Source organism: Theobroma cacao, chromosome 2, assembly GCF_053813885.1.
Source record: "Theobroma cacao isolate CCN51 chromosome 2, ASM5381388v1, whole genome shotgun sequence".
NCBI classification, from domain to species: Eukaryota; Viridiplantae; Streptophyta; class Magnoliopsida; order Malvales; family Malvaceae; genus Theobroma; species Theobroma cacao.
The window spans coordinates 44,776,559-44,798,037 of record NC_142640.1 but is presented as its reverse complement, the minus strand read 5'-3'; the positions used below and the strand labels follow the sequence as shown (position 1 = coordinate 44,798,037).

General features: G+C 35.6%; 1 protein-coding gene across 1 annotated transcript; it reads left to right on the top strand.

Moving 5' to 3' along the window:
- Positions 1-4,858: 4,858 nt before the first annotated feature.
- On the top strand, positions 4,859-8,387 carry HB17 (homeobox-leucine zipper protein 17). Its single transcript, XM_007045070.3, has 4 exons — positions 4,859-5,102; positions 5,432-5,634; positions 5,780-5,859; positions 7,874-8,387. Exons 1-4 carry the CDS (start codon positions 5,015-5,017, stop codon positions 8,196-8,198), a joined length of 696 nt encoding a protein of 231 aa, XP_007045132.1. The 5' UTR covers positions 4,859-5,014; the 3' UTR covers positions 8,199-8,387.
- The last annotated feature ends 13,092 nt before the right edge of the window (positions 8,388-21,479 follow it).

Below are 21,479 nucleotides of genomic sequence, written 5' to 3'. Positions count from 1 at the left end.
GTACTGGTTTTCACCGCAATGATAATCCTCACACATGTGGCCATTGAAACAGTTATTCGGCCGGGAGGCAGTGAAGAGGGGTCCCACATGTTATCCACTGAGATTACAAAACATGGGATGTGGATGACGAGCCAATGAGGGATCCCCGGGAGGGTGAGGACAAGCAGACAAGTGGAGCCCACACTTGGTTCCCTACCCAATCATCAAGGCTGGGACCCACTAGGTTCCCATGTTCCATGTGTTGTCCCTAAACCTAATCATCATCCGTCGTGGGCCCCAGCCTGGACCCTCGACTCCCACAGCCCACGCTTTTGCCATACATTTGCTCAACTCTTCCGCTCCAAGGATCTCCTTTCTCCTTATCAGTAGCATCCCATTCCCATCCCTCCCCATGCCCCCTCCCCGTGGAAAAGTTGAGTCCGGGCGTGCATGACATTTTACGGCACACTGGGTAGAAAAACCCAAAAAAAAGGGTGGGCTTGCTGTGTTTGCCCTTTGCTTTTTGCCTGGGAGTATTAAACAACACTTTACAGAAAAGCAAACCAGGTTCAAAATCAATGCATCATTTGCTTTATAAAATAATCGATTAGCTAGCTAGTATGCATAGTACTATATGCTATGATTGTCATTGTCACACTCCCCCACTTCCATATGGTGAATACAAATATCAAGTGCTTTTTTTCTGTTTATTTATGTTTTGATGGAATGAATGCCTATCCCCCTCCGTCAATTGAACCAAGCATCACCCGTGATTGATAGGGATGTCCTTTGCTCATCTCCTGTTTTTGTGTTTAATCAATCAAAGTTTATTAATTGGTACGATGTTAATGCTAAGGGGTTCAAACCTCAAGCCCACAACTCCCTCTACCCACTATCATTCTTATATTGGTAATTTGTCAAATAGTTACAATTATTCCCACTATAAGTGTTCAATTTTTTTGTACCAACTTTTAATTGGGAAAAAGATGCTGATCAGAGGTTATAAAGTAATTCAAAATAAGATTTCACCTTTCAATTTTTCAAGAGGGCAAATATAGAAAAAAGAAGGCTAGATGTTTTTTTTCTTTTTCTAATTGGTCCAATATTTTGATCAATTATTAAAATATATATAATAATGATAATCATTGTTCATTCAGTAGAAACAAAAGCTTTGCATACATTAAATTCACTGTGGATTTTGTTTCATGTACGAGACAAGTTCAAAGCATAATGAAAGAATGGATTGACTTTTTTTTTTTTTTTACTTTAGTGACCAAAGTGTCGGCATTGTACTCATCAAACATTTACCTGCCTACACTAGTCTTTTTAAGAGGGCATGCAAGGACATGACATTCAACAAAAGGTTTTCCACCACATAAATCGTGCTGGTATAAGTTAATATTCCAATGAAAAAGTGCAGACTCTGTTTCTTCAGAATTCAAACCAATTATTGGGGCATAACCAACTGTTACGAGGTATTCAGCTACAATTCCCTCATTTTGACCAAAAATAGACCTTAGACCATATCTTAGGGTTAATTAGACTCAACTTAGTGAATACTCTAAACAAGTCCATTATACATATAATCGGAGTTTCCTTTATTCAAAAAACAGAAAAGAAAAGGAAAGATAGTTAACTTAGGCATGAGATATATACAGAGAGGCCAGGGGTATGTAAACCCAGGCAAGGGGCTGGGTGGTGGTGTTGTTGTCAAGCCAAATGTTTGCCTGCATCATTGGAACTTCATCAATGGCACTATGCTTTCCATCACATTCGTGGTGGGTGCATTATTTATGAGTTTGCATGTCATAAGGGATTCAATACTACCTTAGCTATGGCCCAAAAAGTGGGAAAAAGCTTCTACGATGCACATCTTTTAACCTTTTACCTCCTTAATTTGGCTGCTAGTTTTGATTCGGAATTATACAAAAACAAACATTATTATTTTTAAAAAGTTATGTTTTTTTATGTAACAAAACATATATATGATCTACTCTTATATGACTTAATCATATGATAATTGTTATAAGATTATAATTAAAAGGTGTCCAAGAGCTAAGCTGCTCATCTAAGTGTAGTACAACTTAGATTAAGTTGAGACATAAATATATATTATTTAAGGTCCTAACTTGATTAGATCGATTCAAAGATTATTTATTGATGAATAATATATATTTTTATTTAATTTTGACTTAAAATATATTAAATGTATTAAATGGTTAATATAAAATCATTTAAAATATTTTAATATAATAAAATATTATGTAAATACCTGCATTGGGCCAAGTTTAAATTTGATTGAGGCTAAGCCCAAACCTAACTCATAAACTTCTAATTTATGATCTTGCATTTTACCTTTTGCTTTTGCTTTATAATAAATTTTTTAAATAAAAAATATTAACTAAATGAGACATAAATCTTCGGCTAAATACTTAACCATTCCATGAAATTTTATTCTTACATTGGATAACAAATGAGAAACTGAAGCTTTTTGTTGGCTGTGTACAAGAAAATAAGTATATACAGTTTAGTGCAATATATAGTGCTGATCACACCTTTCATCCAAAAAAAAAAATTTTAAATTAAAATATCTAATTTCTTCCAATTTTTGTTTTGTATATCAGAAAAGAAATACAAATAATATAGGTTACCATCTGTATCCGAGTATTTGACTCATTGGTTGATGTATTATCCCCTACTTAAAAAGTAAAATTTGAATCCCCTCCCTCAATTATAAAAAAAAAAAAAAAAAAAACAGGTTACCAGATTCTGCAAAAGCTATCAATGCAAAATCAGGATTTTTGTACAGTTTTCTGATAGGGGAAACAAGGGGTGGTTAGGAATAACTATGCCTGCATATGTGATATTTTTCAAAAGTTTTGAGCTGTGTAAATCAGTGGCAGTTGGAAAGAAAGAGTCAGCATGGCTCTGTAAATCACCCGGAAAGCACTGACATATATAAATATATAAATATATATTTATAAAGTTGTTATTTTGCATTAATCTTATGGAGTTTTTCAGGAGATTTTGCATCAAGTTGTTCTAAGTAGGGATGTTCAAAAAGTCATGATGAGTAATTAGTTTAATTGGAAATAAATGTTCCTGCCCAAATTATTAAATGCCTGATTTATTGACATATAAATAATTCTCCAACCCCATATTCTTACCACTTGACCTCGTATTGGAATCTATAAATTAAAATATTTAAACATTATGTGACATTAATTATCGAAGAATTTATAGTATAATTAGAAGAAAAGAAAAACAGTGTAGGGGTTTGAGTCAGAAGGGGGGGTGTCCTTGTTGCCTTTCTTTGACCCTTGATTTAAACAAAGGTTTTCCTTTGTGTGGGATTATAACTAATAGCAATGGAAATGGGGGTGAAAACTGAAGGAAACTGCCGCTTGGCGATATGCATACAAACGTGGCAGTCAAGGTCCCAACCGAAAACCAACCCCTGGAATGTGCAATGGACTCAATCTTGACTTGTGATTGGCGGTGGGAGTTCGGGTCAAATTTGGCCACATCAAGGTTCATCCCCATTTCTTGTGGACCAAAATTTCCTTTCAATATTCGTAAGTCAAACCATAAGATTAATTTTTATCGCTAACAAAACCTCCTTTACTTGTTTTAATTAAAATGGTGGGAAACACCTATTCAGACTTTACACATGCAAGTCGTCATTAAATTTTATAAATACGTTGAATAGGAGCATCAAAATACTAATTGAAGTCTCTTACCGTGAAATTGTTATAGGTTTAATGCGACGCTATCATTAGAACATATGTTTGAATTAGAATAAAGTTAATAATAAATTAGTATATTTTTTAGAAAAAAGAAAAAAAAAGGGATACGTTAAATTTTCCTTGTTTATTATTATTGTTATGCATCAAACTTTGGCAAATAAATTGTAAGGTGGAGAGAAATAAACGACGAGATATTGTTGTAGCCTTAAATATGGTCCAAAAGGTTAAATAAAAGAAGAGTGGGATCCCAAAAACATAAAGAAAAAAGGTTGAAGACAGGCATAGCCTTCTTCCTCCATTAAATGTCCATTGTCCAAACTCCACATCCCTGAATTATGACTTCCATCCCTTTGCATTAATGTGAGATGGGGGGCGTTACAATTCCTGTGTACCCGTCAACAGGTAAAACAGCATTAAATTCCTCAGCATCCCCACGCAATAACTATTCATGGACGCTTTTTCTGTGCTTTTAACTCTCTCATAATAATGGTAATACCTAGTATATCCTAACCCAACATTTTCCCCATGCAACCCCACCACTCTGACACCATTCACATTATTTCTCCACCAAAAGTCAGAAAAGTGAACGACCCAGATGCCCCAAGCACCATCACAAGCAATGTGATTGAGCTGTAGGATGTAAAAACCCCCCCTGCCCTTGAACTTGAAGCCGAAGCCTCAAGGTCAAGGGTCACGCATTAAAGAAAGGAGAAAAATGAAAAAGGGCGCTATTAATACAGTAGCTGTAGGTATGTATGGGAATGGGATGGTTGCCTGCCCTGCGCTGCCCAAAGCCTCCCCGAGCCCAAGCTCCCAATCATTTCATCAGCTGACCTTTGAACCGACAATCAGACTCACCACTTATAAACAGAAAACCTGCCGGTTATTCTCCTACACCACCAAGATTTTTCAATCTTCTGACACGTGTCCCAGATCAGATGGGTCAGACCCTTTGACTTGATGACCACAGTCAAAAACCCTAGCTATTTAGCACTTCCTCTCAAGATCTTCAATTCTTATTTTGCTTCCTTGCTTCTGTTTTTTCCTAATTAAAAATTATTTATTTATTTATTATATCTATTAATTACTTTGACCTTAAAATCCATCACACCCCCACACCTCTTTTTTCTCCTTCCTTCCTTCGTTTCATTTCATATCATATTCCTCCGTGTCTCTCATTTGTCTCCTTTTGTTTCCTCTCTTTTTTTATTTATCTTTTGTAAAACTTTACCTTTTCTCTCCTTAAAATCAATCGTTATCTTTCTCTTCTTTCTGCTTCTGCAACTTACATGGCGGTTTTACCCACCGGCTCTTCTAACTTGGAGTTGACAATATCTGTTCCCGGCTTCTCTTCTTCCCCTTCTCTTCCTTCTTCTGGTAAGCAACAGAAACATCCCTTTCCTTCTCTTTCTCTTCACTTTTTTTTGTCCTACCCTTTTTCTTCTTTATTGCTTCTTAATTTAAATAAGATATATATCAAACCTTTTTTTTTTTCTTTTTGAAATCCCATGTTTTAGAAGTTTCAGCCTTTGATCTTCTATACCCCGATTCCATGCATGGTTTCCAAAAGGGTCTTCTTTTTTTTGCTTTTCGTTTTCCTTTTCATATGATCATCCTCATGTTTGACGAATATTGATTGATTTCGATTCAAATTTGATATATTTTTCTTTGTTTCTGTTTTTGTGAATGAAAATACTACACCGAAGGTGATCAAGGGGGTTGTACGGTGAGAGATTTAGATATAAACCAAGTACCATCGGGAGGAGCAGAAGATGAATGGATCACAGCAAGCATGGAGGATGAAGAAGAAAGCTGCAATGGAGCCCCTCCTCGCAAAAAACTTCGTCTTACAAAAGAACAGTCTCGCCTTCTTGAAGAAAGTTTCAGACAAAACCATACCCTAAACCCTGTATGTAATTCAAAACCCCCATCCACTACTACCTATGCAATTAACTAACACCAAACACCAACATTTTTTTTTTGGACATAAAATAGCCAATAAATTTATCAGATGATCTCTTTATTTAATGCCTTTTGGAGTTTTGTGCTTGCAGAAGCAGAAAGAAGCATTGGCTATGCAGCTGAAGCTGAGGCCAAGGCAGGTTGAAGTTTGGTTCCAGAACCGTAGGGCCAGGTACTACTTACTCTACCCTACCCTATCTATACATATACATATATATATATATATATATATATATATATATATTCATTTAAAAGAATTCCCAGTTTTCTCCATAGATTTTTTCTTTTCATTTTTCTGGGTCCTTATTATTTTGTTGGTTGTTGGGATTAAAAGTAGCTTAGAGTAATATCGAAACGTTGACAGAATATCACAAAGTGTATAATCTGAATCAGATTCTACCCGTATATTTTTCGTACACTAATAATGTAAAGTAGAAAGTGAAACAATAGATTTTTTTAAAAAACAAATTACTTTCTATGTTTTAGTTACATGGATATAATATTTTATGATGCTACCATAACTTGATTCATTTTTATGGGCTTCTCTAGTCATTTCCCGGACAAAACGGTTGCCTTCGGACGTTGATATATCACTATCATTCATAATTTATATTTTAGAGTAAAAGCAAGTCAAATACCACGTTTTGCACTGTAAAATTCTATCAAACCAGTTGTTCAGGGCCTTGAGGCACCTTAAGAACAAGGAATAACAGGCTAGAGGGAAACTACTTCGTTTTTTTCCTTTTTTTCCTACCTATTCTTTTTGGTCGTGTATGCAGGACCTAATAATATAGGAAAAATATCTTGCCATTTGTTAGCTTTACGGGCATGCTTTTCTTGTAGAACTTATCATTCAGAGAATACTTCATAGGATTTGATATATATGCTGCCACATCAAGTTGCAGTGCCATATGATATAATACTATGTGCATTAATGTCAATTAAAGAGAGAGTTTATAATTTTCCTCTCAGACTCTCGAAATAATTTTCTCATTATTAAACTTAGCGCGGATTTTAGATGAATATCAAGGAAGGATATATGGAGAGATAGAACACTTTATTAAATCCTTTTCTTAATATTTCATAGACAGAAAAACAGTCACGAACAATAAACAAAACCTATAACAGGTTGCAGAAAACGGACACATGACCGACAAGTAGCTGAACAGATTTATGAAGAATTAATGATGTGGTTCTATTTCATGAGCTGAGGTTGGAGGATCAAAATAATGATGGTTTGTCTAACAACATCAATATAACAATGATAGCAGCAATTGAGATTGCATGTCTGTTTCTGGCCTCGTGTGCTAGTCAGATCATCACCCTCTATAATAAAGTGCTGCTTTGACCCATCATTCTTTGGACTTAGCCATGCATTTATGAATTATTACATTCGTGTATTACATTATTGAATGAAATCAATAAAGGGGAAGGACACACCTAAACTAATTTTTTACAATTGTAATCATGTTCTTGTTTTCTTTTTTATCAATGCATGAGCAGTGAGAACAGATTAAAGCATTATGACTGTAATAGAAATTGCTGTTTCTTTGGGTTATAGATCATTGGCTAGCTAGTATGTAATGGTTAGCATTTAATATGATAATAAATGCACTCATGTTTAGATATGAATAAAATCCAAGTTTGAATTTATTACTCTTCATTAACCAGTTTAGGGAAAGGAAAGGGACGAGGGAGGAAAAGATAATTACAGAAAGATTTCACTTATTTAAGAAAGAGCTTTATGAATTTGATACTTAAATGCAATATCTGTTCTCAAGTTCTTAAGCGAGGTTGGTCACGCCACATGAAAGTGTAAAGACCTTGCACGTCAGTGTTTATCATGTTTCTGTAAGCATGAAATTTCTTTGAGTCATCCCCTTGGAATCAAACAATGACTTGAAAAAGGGAATAAGAACAAAAAGAAAAAGTTATAGCAAGGCTTCCCTGATCGTGCTGAAATTAGTACCAATTCTTTTGTGCAAAGGCATATCGTACCGGATTGGGAAAGTTTTAAAATTCTGTGGTATGAGTTTCTCATTTGTACATCGTGCATAGCTAAAGGAAAAAACCGTATCATAAAACAAAGAGCCAGATAAGAGTTTAGTTTAGTTTTGATACAACTTAGATTCGGATATTATATGTATATATTTTATGTTGATCAAATAAACAATAACATGGTATAGGAGCAAGTTGAAGCAGACAGAGATGGAGTGTGAGTACCTGAAAAGATGGTTTGGATCACTGACTGAACAGAACAGGAGGCTGCAAAGAGAGGTGGAGGAGCTAAGGGCCATGAAAGTAGGGCCACCAACCGTGATTTCGCCTCACAGCTGTGAGCCTCTCCCAGCATCAACCCTTACAATGTGCCCTCGGTGCGAGCGAGTCACCACCACTGCCCTTGACAAGGGCCCCACCAAAATGACCGCCGCCACCGCCACTGCCACCACATTGTCGTCTAAAGTTGGGACATCGGCCCTCCAATCAAGGCCATCTTCGGCGGCTTGTTAGTCAGGCTTAATGACCCACTTTAAGAGTTTTTAAAAGGAAATGATTTTAGGGAATGTTCATATTAGTCTACACAAAAAAAATGTAAGGGATAGATACAATATGTTGGTATCTAATCTATATAGGGATTTTACTTTGCTTTTGCTTTGTCTTTATTTTATCGATCAATCTTTAATTATTATTGCCTGCCCCTATACTATATATCTCTTTTTTCTTTCCAACCGCAAAAGTTGTTGGAAATCCGCAATTTTTTCTTGTGGTTGTTTGTCCTGAAAAAGCAAAGAAAAAGAACGGGAGGAAGATCTAAGAAAAGAGAAATTAAATTGGTTTAAGTTATGAAAATTAAAAAAAAAAAAAGTAAAAGATTGGTTTTTCTTTTAAGTTACAACTTACAAGTAAATTATTACATCTTGTTATAAGAAATCAATGAAATAGCCAAACAAATCAACATGTAATTAGACATATCTATTATTACAAAATTAAACCAACACATACATGATGAGACTTTAAGGCTCCAAGGTCAATATATAGCTAAAAAGGTAGTTTAAATTGTGGAAATTATACGAGTCAAAATCCTGTTATTAGCTGCGAATGAAGATGAATTTGTGCCGCCTTTAGCCAATATTCAACAAAGGTTGAAGCTACAATTAAGCATCCTAATTAAGTCAAAAACTGCTAGCTAGCTCAAGTGAACAATGTCTGGTTAGCGAATACCTTCTGATTGCGGTACGTAGGTAGCAACCACGAGCTGGATTGCTAAGGCAGGAGCATTTGAGCAATTACCAATGGGTATCCAAAAAAGGTTCAGTTGTAAGTGTTTGAAAGAAGGGGTGGGGTTCGTTGGCATCACCATAATGACTTGTGGCAAAAAGTTCACCAAGGTCACTTTCAAATGATTTTGCCAGAAGAAACAAAACACACTAATGTGCGCGAACTTGGTAGACACACCTCTCGCATCGTGGTCTATGTATGCTAAAAGCGTGGTAGGTTTAACCCTAATATCAAATGCTTATATTAGATCATGATACCTCCCCACAGTTTTAACCCTTCAACTTTGTCGGCTAATTATCTTGGTTGGTCAATTCTACTCAAAACTTGGTTTTGAATCATGCCTTCCTTCCACCAAAGCATGAGAGCTTCATGACCAGAACCGCCACCCTATGAAAATTGTATTAACAACTTAGGTGTCTGTTCATGGTCTAAGACCTGAACCGCAGGTGGCACTTCCTAGACCGGTATCCAAGTGCAAACATATATATTGATCTAGAAGTAGAAGTTATAGACTAGGTAGAGATCCCAGTAATAGGGCACGAATACTCATCAATATCTACCGGAGGAGCAGCAATAATGAAGGTATACGGTAAGTCATACAAAGGTTCCAATGAACGTGTTTCCTCATGTTAGCTTAGCAAAATGCAATGCAGTGAAATCAAGCGACAAAATACATAAATATTTATGTAGTTTGGTTATTTATCTATGTCTATCAAGTAAAGTAATTCTTTATTATAAAAAAATTAGAAGTACATGTAAATCACTATATTTGATAATTCGAATCAAAATCAAAACCCTTTATACATTTATTTTCAATAATCTTACAGTCCACTTTAACTCTATCGAAAATTATAAATAGAATCCACAAAGGATTCTTCACTGTCATTGCATTTTAAAACCAAACTCCCAAAACTCATTCAAAAATATAAGAATGAGCTCTCTTAAATATCTCATTTCATATGTCAACTTTTGTCACTACCCAAAATACTCATAATGTGCTTCAACCAAAAACAAAAGAATGGCGGTAAAAGAATCAAACAAAATTAACAAGGAAACAAAGAAAAAGTGGATGACACCTGATGGCTTTAGTACTTTTCATAATCACTGGCTCCATACTTCAAAGTTACCTAACTGTTGGAAAGTATGTTCCGTATGGGAAAAGCCATGCCATCATATTGTTTAAGTGATGGAAATTCCAAACTTTTTTTTTCAATCAAGATCATCCTTTGGGTTCGTTCAAAATAAAACAGTAATTAAGGGGCAAAAAATGGTATACTTTTGGACCCTTGATGTCGAAATCAAGAAACCAAAATCTCCAACCCACTAAATTTTGCTTGTTCTAAACCACAAGCTGCCCACTTGTTCAGCCTCTAAGAGTTGTCACACGAATTGCTTGTGAGGAAAACTCCAAGGAGGAAAGAGTTGCTTGTGCTGATCGAACCTCTTATGCTACCAATGTCAAGGGACTATTAGTTTACACTCTTCCAAAAGGAAAACCCGAAATCTCAAAGCAAGGAGGATGAAGAGAGAAATCGACTTCATTGTTGAATAAAATGGGTAACTGCACTTGAGCATTTAATTCATTAATTGATGTATAATTCTCTTGTTTTGAAGAGTAGTGTTCGAATTCTCGTTCCCTCAATTATATAAAAAAAGATAAACAGCCGATTTCTATCCTCTAGGGCTCCCGACTTGTGTTTTTCACTCTTTTCTTTTCTGCCTTTACCTTTCAATTTTTGGCCTTAGTCACTTGTTTTTCTTGTGTTATTAGGTTTCCCTTAAGCATAGTATTTATATGAGCAATTTAAGGTTAACTTAACTCTTAAGTTATTGCAAAATTGTCTCAATGATTTTTTTTTCTCAGTCAAAGAGATAGATATTTATTGACAAGAAAAGATAAATATATGAAAGTAAGCAATTATCGCTCATGGCAGAAGAGCTCTGAGAAAAGCCAAGGGGTCATGGCTTGAAAGCAGTGTTACATGAGAGACCAGCAGAAAACAGCAAAACAAGAGACGAAAAAAACAAGGAGAATGAAGTCTAAATGACGTGGAGACGTTTGATGGGGCAGAATCAAAGCTGCGGGCAACTGGGAGCAGAACAAATCCGTTGATGTAGCACTTCAGAGAGAAACAGCAGTGGCATTAACCATAACAGGACCACATGAGGCAGAGTCGAATAAGGGGAGAGGATTGTGCCAATGTTAGGGCCCTCATAGAACACTAGGGGAGAAACAACATCATCTCCATTTTACTTAAATGATTTAATGAGCATTTCACTTAAATCCTTCAAGTTCATAACTCCCATGCAATTAAGTCCAACTTAATTTCTCCATTTTACTTTCTCACCATGCAATTATGTGTATGACCGATTAAGTTCTTAACATGTTAACAATAAACATATCGAGGAGCTTGGATATTTGAATGACATGTGACCTCAATCTCCAGGGAACTTCAAACGGGTTTTGGACCCAACTATCCACGTTGCAGGAATCACATTCAAGGAAGAAAGGATGAGATGCACTCCACACTAGCAAGAGATGGGGTGTAGAGGTCTCAAAGTTTGCTGTGAATTAACAATGGTTTGAATGCTGTAAGTAGATGTTGGAATGTGTGATTCTCAAAGTTTATAGCATTGTTGTATATCTGACTTTGTACAGTGTCAAATTTTGGAGCTGTTGCTTATCTAGAAAGGGTGGTCGCGCTAAGCTCCCTCCGTTTTGCGGATTTTTTAGGTATTGGCAATGGCCTTTTTTATTTGTTAGCCACTATCTGATTTTGTCAAGATATATCAATGATAATTCATAAGTTTTTCAACAAAAATATATATAGGATTAGATGAATCAAACTCTTTTGATTTCAACATTAATTTTGAGGTTATTAATTTATATTTATAAGTTACAATTGGTATCTAGCAATGCATTATAACTATCCAAATATTAAAAAGAGTCATAATAGTTTGACTCAATCCTTCCGTGTACAACTTACCGTTTAATTAATATTCTTTCATCAATCTAATATCTCAGCAAGACATAAAGCATCGCTTGTTATCTACTTAATTTATATTACCTTTATCATTTTTAGCTTTTGATATTTGTAATCAATTCTATTAATATGATTCAAAAAACTCTTTTTTTCGAATCCTTATTTTCCTTGGTCAAAGACTCCCTTGATTTATTACATATCAAGACGTAATGGGACATTCCATTTTATATCACTTAGAGCAATCAATCCTCTATTAATCATTTATTGACCTCCATATGTTTCATACTATACTTGAATTTAGGGGTGAGCAATGAGCGGTTGAAATTGCCTAATCGACAAGTGTAGATGATTTTTAACCGAAAATGGTCCAGTTGAGGAGCTAGTTAAGGCTACTGATTGCGACAGTTTCTTGGCTCGATCATCGATGGGAAATCCTTCCCCCAGCACTGATCAAATAACCAATTAATGTACATATTATTTTCAATAGGGGGGAGGGGAGGGGAATTACAACCCTAACCGCCTCCACCACCTCCCCGAGTCCCCTCAAAGCTCCTGATAAGTTGAAACCCTATAAAAATCCTTAACCCTTCTTCATTTCTTCCTACAACCGCCAACCGCAGACAACAATCACCCTTCTTCAAAATTAAGATTTAGGCAGTTTCTCTCTTGGCTTGGTCGATTTCGGTCGATTATGGCCTCCCTCATGACCAAAACTAATCGATACTTTGTCCTACTTAAGTTCCATCTTGTTGTGAATGATAATATCAAAATATGCCAATCCTCACAAAAATCAACCAAATGATCTTAAATTTAAAGATCATTTACACAACTGTCATATGAAAATTTATATGTTAGCTCACTTATAATGAATAATCCAAGAGGAGATTGAATTGTATTTTTAAAAATCTCCTTGAAAAAATAAACTTTCAAACGAAATATATCAAATATTAAAATGATAACAATTTGATAAAAATTTAATCAAAAATTAATGCAAAAAAAAATACAAAGTAAACGATAAAGAGAATTGCAAACAAGAATTATAGAGGTTTCGATCTTTTCCCTTTGTGCCTACGTCCTCTCCTGTAGCTTGCTAAGGAGTTCAGTCTACTATTGAATTCAACCAATACAAATACATTTTGAAGGCTAAGTATAACCTCCCTATCTATCAAGCTTTTGAGTATTTGATAACCTATACAAGCAAGAAATCCTTTAATAGTTAGATATTGCTTAGTGAATATAAGCTATATAATATCAAAAATGATTATAATAGAATATGAATGAAGGTTCAAATGCTTTGAAATACTTAGAAGAATGTGAAAAATGTTTGCTCATAATATGTGTCTTGTTTCTCCTCTAATTCTTATGCAAAAATGATCCAAAGATGGCGTGTTTATGCTTGCAAATCCTATCGGAATCCTTGTATACCATTGAATAAGAAACAAGCCGTTGCTATGCTAAATTTCCACCTTTGTTACAGCCAATAGATACCTTTGGGATCGATCTTTGCACCTGAAATTCAAAAATTTCTGAAAAGGGCATCGATCCCTCAAATGGTGAGATCTATCCTAATAAACAACAAGAGATCCTTTAGCTCTTTTTTTTTTTTAAAAAAAAAAAAGCCAAGATGATTTTATTACTATAACATTTACTACCCTATTAGGTTCCACACCACCAATGAACCTTATAACAAGTGTCTTTCGATAACTAGAACCTAAAAACCCAATAAACAGGGCATCAAGGTCTGCCAATAGACCAAACTAGTAAAAAACAAGCTGCTTAATTACCCCAGACCCACCACATCGTCAACAAGTGAAAACCAATCAGTAGTCATTGGCATGTACAAAAAAGAGACGCAACAGAATGAACATAACACACTATAAAACTAGCATAGCAACAACCCACATAAACATATACATAAGGGACTACAAAATTAGTGTCCCTATCACAGCAGCTACTACCCCAGTAGTTTTCATTTACTCCAAATCAACAGTAGATCTTGAGGACGTTATACCCCAAGCTTAGCCAGTTGATCAGCTAGCCCATTTGGTTCCAAATAAATGTGATAAATTCCCTAAGATCTGATTTGCAGATTACATGTCTCCATGTGCAGCATACAACTCCTCATCTTATATGGAGTGGTGTGGAGATTACAAGTGCCAAACTAACCGCGCTCATGGAGTCATTCTAATAACACCATTAATTCCTACCAAGAATTGTTTTCTCACGAGCCGTAGTCATTCGCTCTCCTGTTTTTGTCCACAACCAGGGGAACATTCTTGAGAAAGTCTCTTTAAGTATACAACCGTCAAACCTTAAATAAGAAATTTGAGGTTGAGCGTTTTAAGATGAAAAGAGTTATGTGGTTACCTCATTGCACAACTCAAGATCCAATCAATCCCCTAACATACAAAAGAAAAACAAAATGGAAGTTTCACTCTGGGGAAGTCATTTCCTATTCAAAATTAAAAGCCTTGAGTAAAACCTTTTTATATCGGGGGGATGTAAAAGAACAAAACCAAGTCCCAACGCCAAATGTAAATATTTCAAGTATGTGAGTAAGTACTATTTTAAACAGAATATAAGTAGAAAATAAACTTCGTATTACGAGAAGGTTTTTAACTTTCACATTATATAATAACGAAGTTTCACATGGAAATGAGGGAGTGGCTTGGTTTTAAAAATGGGTGCGTAAAGAGATCTGTTTATAAGTTGGACCAAAGCCTTCCTTTGAATCAAGGCCTACTTTGGAGCTTCGCCTTTATATTCACCCAAACGCTTGGATAAAAGTAGCATTGGGCCAAAGCCTGATTTTGTCTCAGAAAAAAGAATAGTGCTAGAGATTTTCTTATGGGGGTTGCATGGGAGGTGTGCAAAGACCTTGTTGAATTTACTGCAAGTCTTTGAAATTTCTTAATTTGAAAATTGCTGATGGATGCTGAACATGGAACGGACAAATCTTGATGAACAGAAGCCAATTGGGCAACAGCTAGGAAAACAGGAGGGGTTCTCCCCCTTTCACATAAACCCAAGGAGACACGCTATGACCCTGTCTGAGACAAAGACCTAACCCCTACAACTCAGATCTTATTTTTGTGGGGCATGTAGCCTAAAATCAAAGCTCTGCTTGATTTTCATGGCATATGGAGTCTGATCCTTGTTCTGGGCTTGTTTTCGATTGGTTCGATAGGTATATGCATCCCTTAAGGAGTGAGATTTGGATTTTGTTTCTCCAAAATATTATCATAATAATAATAACAAAAAAAAGGGTAAAGAAAAGTAGGGTTGGTGTTTTTTCTTTTTCTTTTGAGGATAGATGAATATGATTAAGCATTAACGTGGACTCCCTCCCAACCGAACATTTGTGAGGTAAGTTGATCCATTCCAAGTGCTAAACCAAATCACATGGGCCTCAAACTCAACCGCAAATGGTTGCTCACGGGTACGCCTGCGGCAGCGGTGACACATTGCTCAGAGAACTTGTCACCAAATTTCCTTCCCAACCCAGAATCTGTCAGAAGCATGAACTCAACATGTTCCCAACTCCCATCAAATATGCTCCCTTATTTTCTCAATAAATCCAAGCGGTTAGTCCAAACTCCAAAGGGGAATTGAGATCGCTCAATGCAAGCCTTAGCTGTCTTTTGGAAATTGCTCCTCCTTTTGGAGAAACAAAGAGAGATTAATTATGACAAAATGCTTATGGGAGTATGGAAAGCATTAGCCATTGGGGGGGATTTTGTTGTGATCGAGTGACACTATCTTAAAAAGAATGTTCTTTCACATGGAAGGCTTTGGACTCAATAAACAATCATTATAATCAAGCATTGCTCCACCACCACGAAACCTTCCAAACCTCACTAATTGTACAAAACTCTTCATTGGTGCTAATCAAGTTTATTAATCTCATCATTCCTTCATCTTTAATTATTTCTAGTGATGATTAAACCTTATCTTAAGCATGATCATGGCTCGAGATTGAGATCCATTATAATGGAGTCAACTCCACGTATCACGTGTCCAACGGCTAATGCTGGCTTAACTGTCCACGTAACGATGCATGTGAAAATGTTGAGGTTTGGTCCAAAACATAGCGTTGCCTAAACATGACAACAATCTTTGTGTTGCTTTAATTGTGAAGTGTATAATTAAGTTAGAGTTGTCGTATTCGGACGGAGCGGCTTCCTTGCTTTTGTTTTCAGTCTGCTACATAACTCCAATTTATGGTACCATTTTATCTGGGAATCCTCAAAATTGGGCCACTTCGTCGTTGGTCCAAACAAAAATATGTACAAGGCCCAATGATGGAAGGATCCGTTCCTTGACGGGTGGGCCGATGGTGTTTGCAGTTTGCACGTGCATTTGTTGGATGAAATTGGTCTTCGTTGAGGATTGGATCAGACAGAGAGAAAGAAAGTGTTGGTTGGCATTGCAATGGCTGGTTCGGTTGCTAAAATGGCACATTGATTTGGAACAGTACGAGTAGTCAATGCTGAGAATAATTGAGAAGAAACATTCATATCATCATAGTTCTTGAGAAAAAGAAGCCTTGCCTAGTCTATTATAACTAGGAGCACTAACTATATAATTATATTTCTGGTTAAGTTAGAAGTTAAAAAGGAAAATTGTAGTAATAATTAGACAATAATCATGTCATGTCTCAATAACAAAAATGAAAGTTTGTTGATATTTTCCTTGAGAATCTTAGTAATGTTCTTCTGAGCCCAATCTAAGTTACCTTTTTAGGTGTTATGAATAGATCAACCAAGCATCATCAAATATAATTGCATCAAGGGCACACTTTTTGACTAAGGTGTTGCTTATGTTGGTTCACGCGTCCAGGGTCTCAAACCCTACCACATTGTTTGGTAAGCCTCTTTAACAGCCAATCCATCCCCACCACCAAGTTGAACTATGGTCCTAGATTCTTGTTCTTGATTAAGGTTTTGTGAACCTTTTAGCACCAAAACCTTGTGTGGGGTTTAAAGATTGGTACCTTGTCCTCCCCAAAGAAAGATGAAAATTAAAAATAAATAAATAAAGTAGCGAAAGAGAAAAGGTACTTTAAGGAGACAAATGAATGGAGTGTGATATTAAAATGCTACATCGACCATAAGATTTAATAAGAATCATTTGATTTAAAGCTAAAGATATACACAAAGTTAGTCCCCTTGGACAGTTTTATCACATACTACGAAGAATGTAAAGAATGTGGTTCATGTGACCAATTTGGGGCATGTGGTTCAGTGTTGAGTTTGGCAGTGTGCAGAATGGCCTTTTGGAAGGAACTTTTTCAATCACAAACTCTTGCCAGTTGTACAGGTTTCTATCATTATCGCCGAGAAACAAAAGAAAAGGAACTGGGCATGTGTGTGGGAGAGCATCGAGCTTAATTTTTCAGGCGCATTGGGGGGGGAGATATGGGGTTGGGGGCTCCAGCACGCGTGGTTAGATGGGGACGAGCACGAGGGTGCGACGGGGCGTGGTGGGGGACAAGCCCAATGGGCCGACAGCCTCGCATCTTTAGACTATATACTGTTGTGTTCCCGAACTTAACCTTCTACCTACTATGACTATCTACGCAAAATGATAGTGTCATCTTTTGAACCATTCAACCATTGGACCCTTAATATAACCCCTTTCTCTTTTTCCCTTGCTTTTTCCACTCACATCTCAATCATTCTCTTCCACTTTCAAATCGATTATCGATTATTATGGAGATCTAAGCCTAACATTTTGATCAATGCATAATAAGAAAATTAGCAAACGACCGAATATGTAATTATAAGTAAGAAGATGCATGCACTCTCATCCCACGAAATTGAACTATATAAATAGCTTGAAATTTGGAAATCAAACATTCCAAGTGATCAATAATTCTTTTCTTTAAAGAAAATAAAAGAAATTACCGAGTAAAATAAGTCTCAAATTAAGGGCCAGCACACAACATTTAGGCTCTTTCAAGAAGATTAGCTATGGATCGACTAGCTAGCTAGGGGACCTACCGTTGGTATTGGTTAGCACATGAATATCGCTATAGCCTATAAATGCTGTTTGTCCTATGCACTCTTTAAATCGTTTTGTGTTTGGGGTAGCAAATGGAGGAAGTGGGCGGCATGCCACGGCTAAATACTCAAAACCAACAAAAAATATACGAACTCCAAGTCCAAGAGAAGTGGTGAGTTCCCAACGAGAAAGGAGAAAGAAGATAGGGTTGGGAGGGCTGCTTTAGTTTGAGAGATGTGCACGTGTGTGGTGACCCTCGGAAAGAATGCATCTGCATGTGGATTGTCACGTGCTATTATGATAGAAACTTTACATTGCTAGAAAGTCAGTGTGACCAGTGTTTTTCTCCCTTCAAATTTTATTAGGCTTCTTGGGGTCCTTTTACGCCTTTTTTTTTTCTTTTTCCTGATCAAGTACACATGGACCCCCAGCATTTGATTCAAACCTTTCCATCGGCATATGGCCAGCGCAGTCTTGAGTCCTGGCACTCATTTCTGCCATTCATGCGCCTCTAACCAGGCTTTACAACCACTGCTCAATTCCTGCATATTTTGGTTCAGAATTGCGGCTGAGCTATTGGATAGGTGGTTGACGTTGAATTCCATCTGCAGCACAGTTTTAACTCTGATTTATTCAGATGCTAGCAACCCTATATATGTAGATGGAACCCACTTTTTATTTGAAAGAGAAAGGTTCATTTAATTTAGAAGATTCTCTATTATTGATCTTTAGGAAATCTTCAAAGGTTTTTTCCATTTAGTCTTAACAACAACAGATGCATGCCATAAATAGCTAATGCTCCATTTTAGAGTTAATGTTTCTTAAGCTTTTATCTCATAAGTTAACTTATATATTATTTTGTTCAAATTAGGATGCAATTTTCGAAATTTTATTCATGATAAAATAAAACGATGATAAAAGGTGGCCAAGGGAGTTAATAGGATTAATGGTAAACATAATTCTTAACAAATATAAACTTGAAATCGCTTAATTCTGTTAATGGTAATTTTATCAACTTTTATTATCAGTATTTGTTAAATGGATAAAATTGAAAAGGTTACATCTAGATTTCAACAAAATAATAGGTTGAATCATAAAATATAAATTTGGCAAACCTTAAATTCTAAAATAAGCATTTAACCCACAAATAACAACGTTTCTCTTCTTCTTCTCCTTTTTTGACATATGAAAACCTATACGATTTAGAACAACACAATGCATAGAAGGTAACTATTTTCGCCCCAGAAAATCCTACTATTTTTTAGTTTTAACCTAGTTAATATTTTTGGGTTCTAATAAATAGGTTATAGGTTGGGGATTTTAAAAAAAAAAAAATCTACAAAGAAAAAGAATTTTATGGTGGGTAAGCCTCACTGCCAAAAGTCGCTACTTTTGTGTGATAATGTATTCAATCATGCTGGGGCAAAAGCAGACTGATATTTTAGGTATGTGAATGTGATTGATGTTTATAACTCAAGAACTTCCATATCCCTTTATTCCCCTTTGGTATGGATTAATCCCAGTCACTAGTTCATGGGATTTCTCTTTACTTTAGCCCTTTCAAGCTTTAATCTTAATTTGATTAATTAGTATTAATACAATCACGTTGCTTAATTATATATATACATATAAATACTGCCTCACTTATTTAGTCCAAACTTTATGTAGAAAGGAAGATTATCAAAAGGATCAAAAAATGTTCCTCCAAAAGGAAAAAAGAAAGAAAGAAAACTTTTTCACAAAGAAATTATATGGCTTTCATCTGTCCTTAGCTCATAAATTCATTCTTCTAGCTAATCTTTGTAAATCCTTAGTTGACTAAATCGTACTTAACTAAAGACTTGGAATTTGTCTGTTTAATTCCATGCATGCATGCATGGACGGTTAGATAGACAACTATCACACTCAAATTGCCGTCTCGCTAAAGCAAATTGATTTTTCAGAAATTTGTTCATAATCTTCTCAATGAGCCAAAGACAGGGAAATTTTGAAGCTAATATAAGCAGTCTGAAATGTGGGTGGTAGACAGAGGTAAGCTTTTCTTCCACGTAACCATGACTAATCATTTTCTAATGGGTCAAAGTGAATAAGACTCAAAAAATGGGTTTTCAACACACACCTTTTGCTGAATAATTAAAAGTTCGAAATCTAATTAAGTTAGAATATAAGAATTTCATAGAGGAAGACAGATGGATGAATTTTCGTTTTATTTGATTCCCTCATGCAACTTTTCTTTGGTACCTCACTTTGACTCTTTTTTCCTCTTATGTCTCTGTCATGGGAAGGAATTAATTTCCAATCAAACAACTACATGATTGTTGAAATTAGATACATAGTATCTGAACAGGAAACTCCAATGCATACTTGAAGAATAAGATGATGCTAAGGAAAAATAAAGATAAAAAGGAAAAGTGAAAGAGCCATTAATTAAGATTGGGTGCAAATTGAAGCTAATTACTTATTTAGCCTAAGTCCTTTTTTTTTCATGTAAATCCATAGTGTTGTTTTAAGAAAAAACAATTAATAAACATAATAAAATAAATATAAAATAATTATATTCCGGAAAAAAGGTTGTATTCATCATGGATGGAGTTTCAAGTGTCATCACTAATTTTTATTTTTAGCTAAATGCTAATTGTTCCATACCATGCAACAGAGAAAATTAAAAAAAAAATTGTTTTGCCAATTGGAAGCCAAATTAAGCCAAAGAGAATGTTGTTATAGAATTTTTACTATAAATCTTATTTATGGAGAAAGAATAAATTATTGTTGTCTGATTAATCTAGGAAAAAAAACTCCTATTGCATCATTCAATAATAAACTTCTAACCCTCTCTAGAGGACTAGAAAAAATTAAGAAGTTTTCAATAATAGAGAATCCCTCATTAGCCATAAAGTTTGCCACTATATTTCCTTCTCAAAACGCATGACCAATCTGAACCTTCCAATGTCTTTGAATAACTTGAATCAAATTTGAATTTGCATATGGATGATCTATTTGAGAAGAAAGTACTAGAACAACTAGCTTACTACCAACTTGTAAGTCTATTTTTTGAGAGCCAAGGTCCCATGCATATTTAAGCCCTCTGTATACTCCCCAAAGTTCAGCTCTGTAAGCCGAACATTTACGAAGTCTCGTTGCATATCCACCATTCCATTGACCAACTGAATCTCTCAAAACACCACCAGTTGCTGCTTGTTCTGTCAACTACTATAGGTACTGTCCTAATTTAATGAAATCCAACTAATGGAAAGAGCTTTCCAACCGTTCAAAATTTCTTCTTGAGAACTAGATGAGCATCCCCCATTTGCAATGTTTGCCACCTCAACATTTTGCAAAGCAGAGACCATACTATATATCATTGACAATCGTCGTTCAATAGGAATTTCTGTGTTCTCGAAAACGAATGTGTTCCTCTATTTTCAAAGGAACCAACAAGTAGTCCCAAATATAATATTCCATTGAATGCCATTATCATTCACGTTAGCTTTGTCCAAATTAGCCAAAAACCACTTTGCAGCAAAAA

Excerpts from the sequence above, each read along its gene's own strand:
- HB17 (XM_007045070.3), top strand. The coding sequence starts at position 5,015 with ATGGCGGTTTTACCCACCGGCTCTTCTAACTTGGAGTTGACAATATCT. Across the intron at positions 5,103-5,431 it reads CCCTTCTCTTCCTTCTTCTG|GTGATCAAGGGGGTTGTACG; the intron begins GTAAGCAACAGA and ends ACTACACCGAAG. Across the intron at positions 5,635-5,779 it reads AAAACCATACCCTAAACCCT|AAGCAGAAAGAAGCATTGGC; the intron begins GTATGTAATTCA and ends TTGTGCTTGCAG.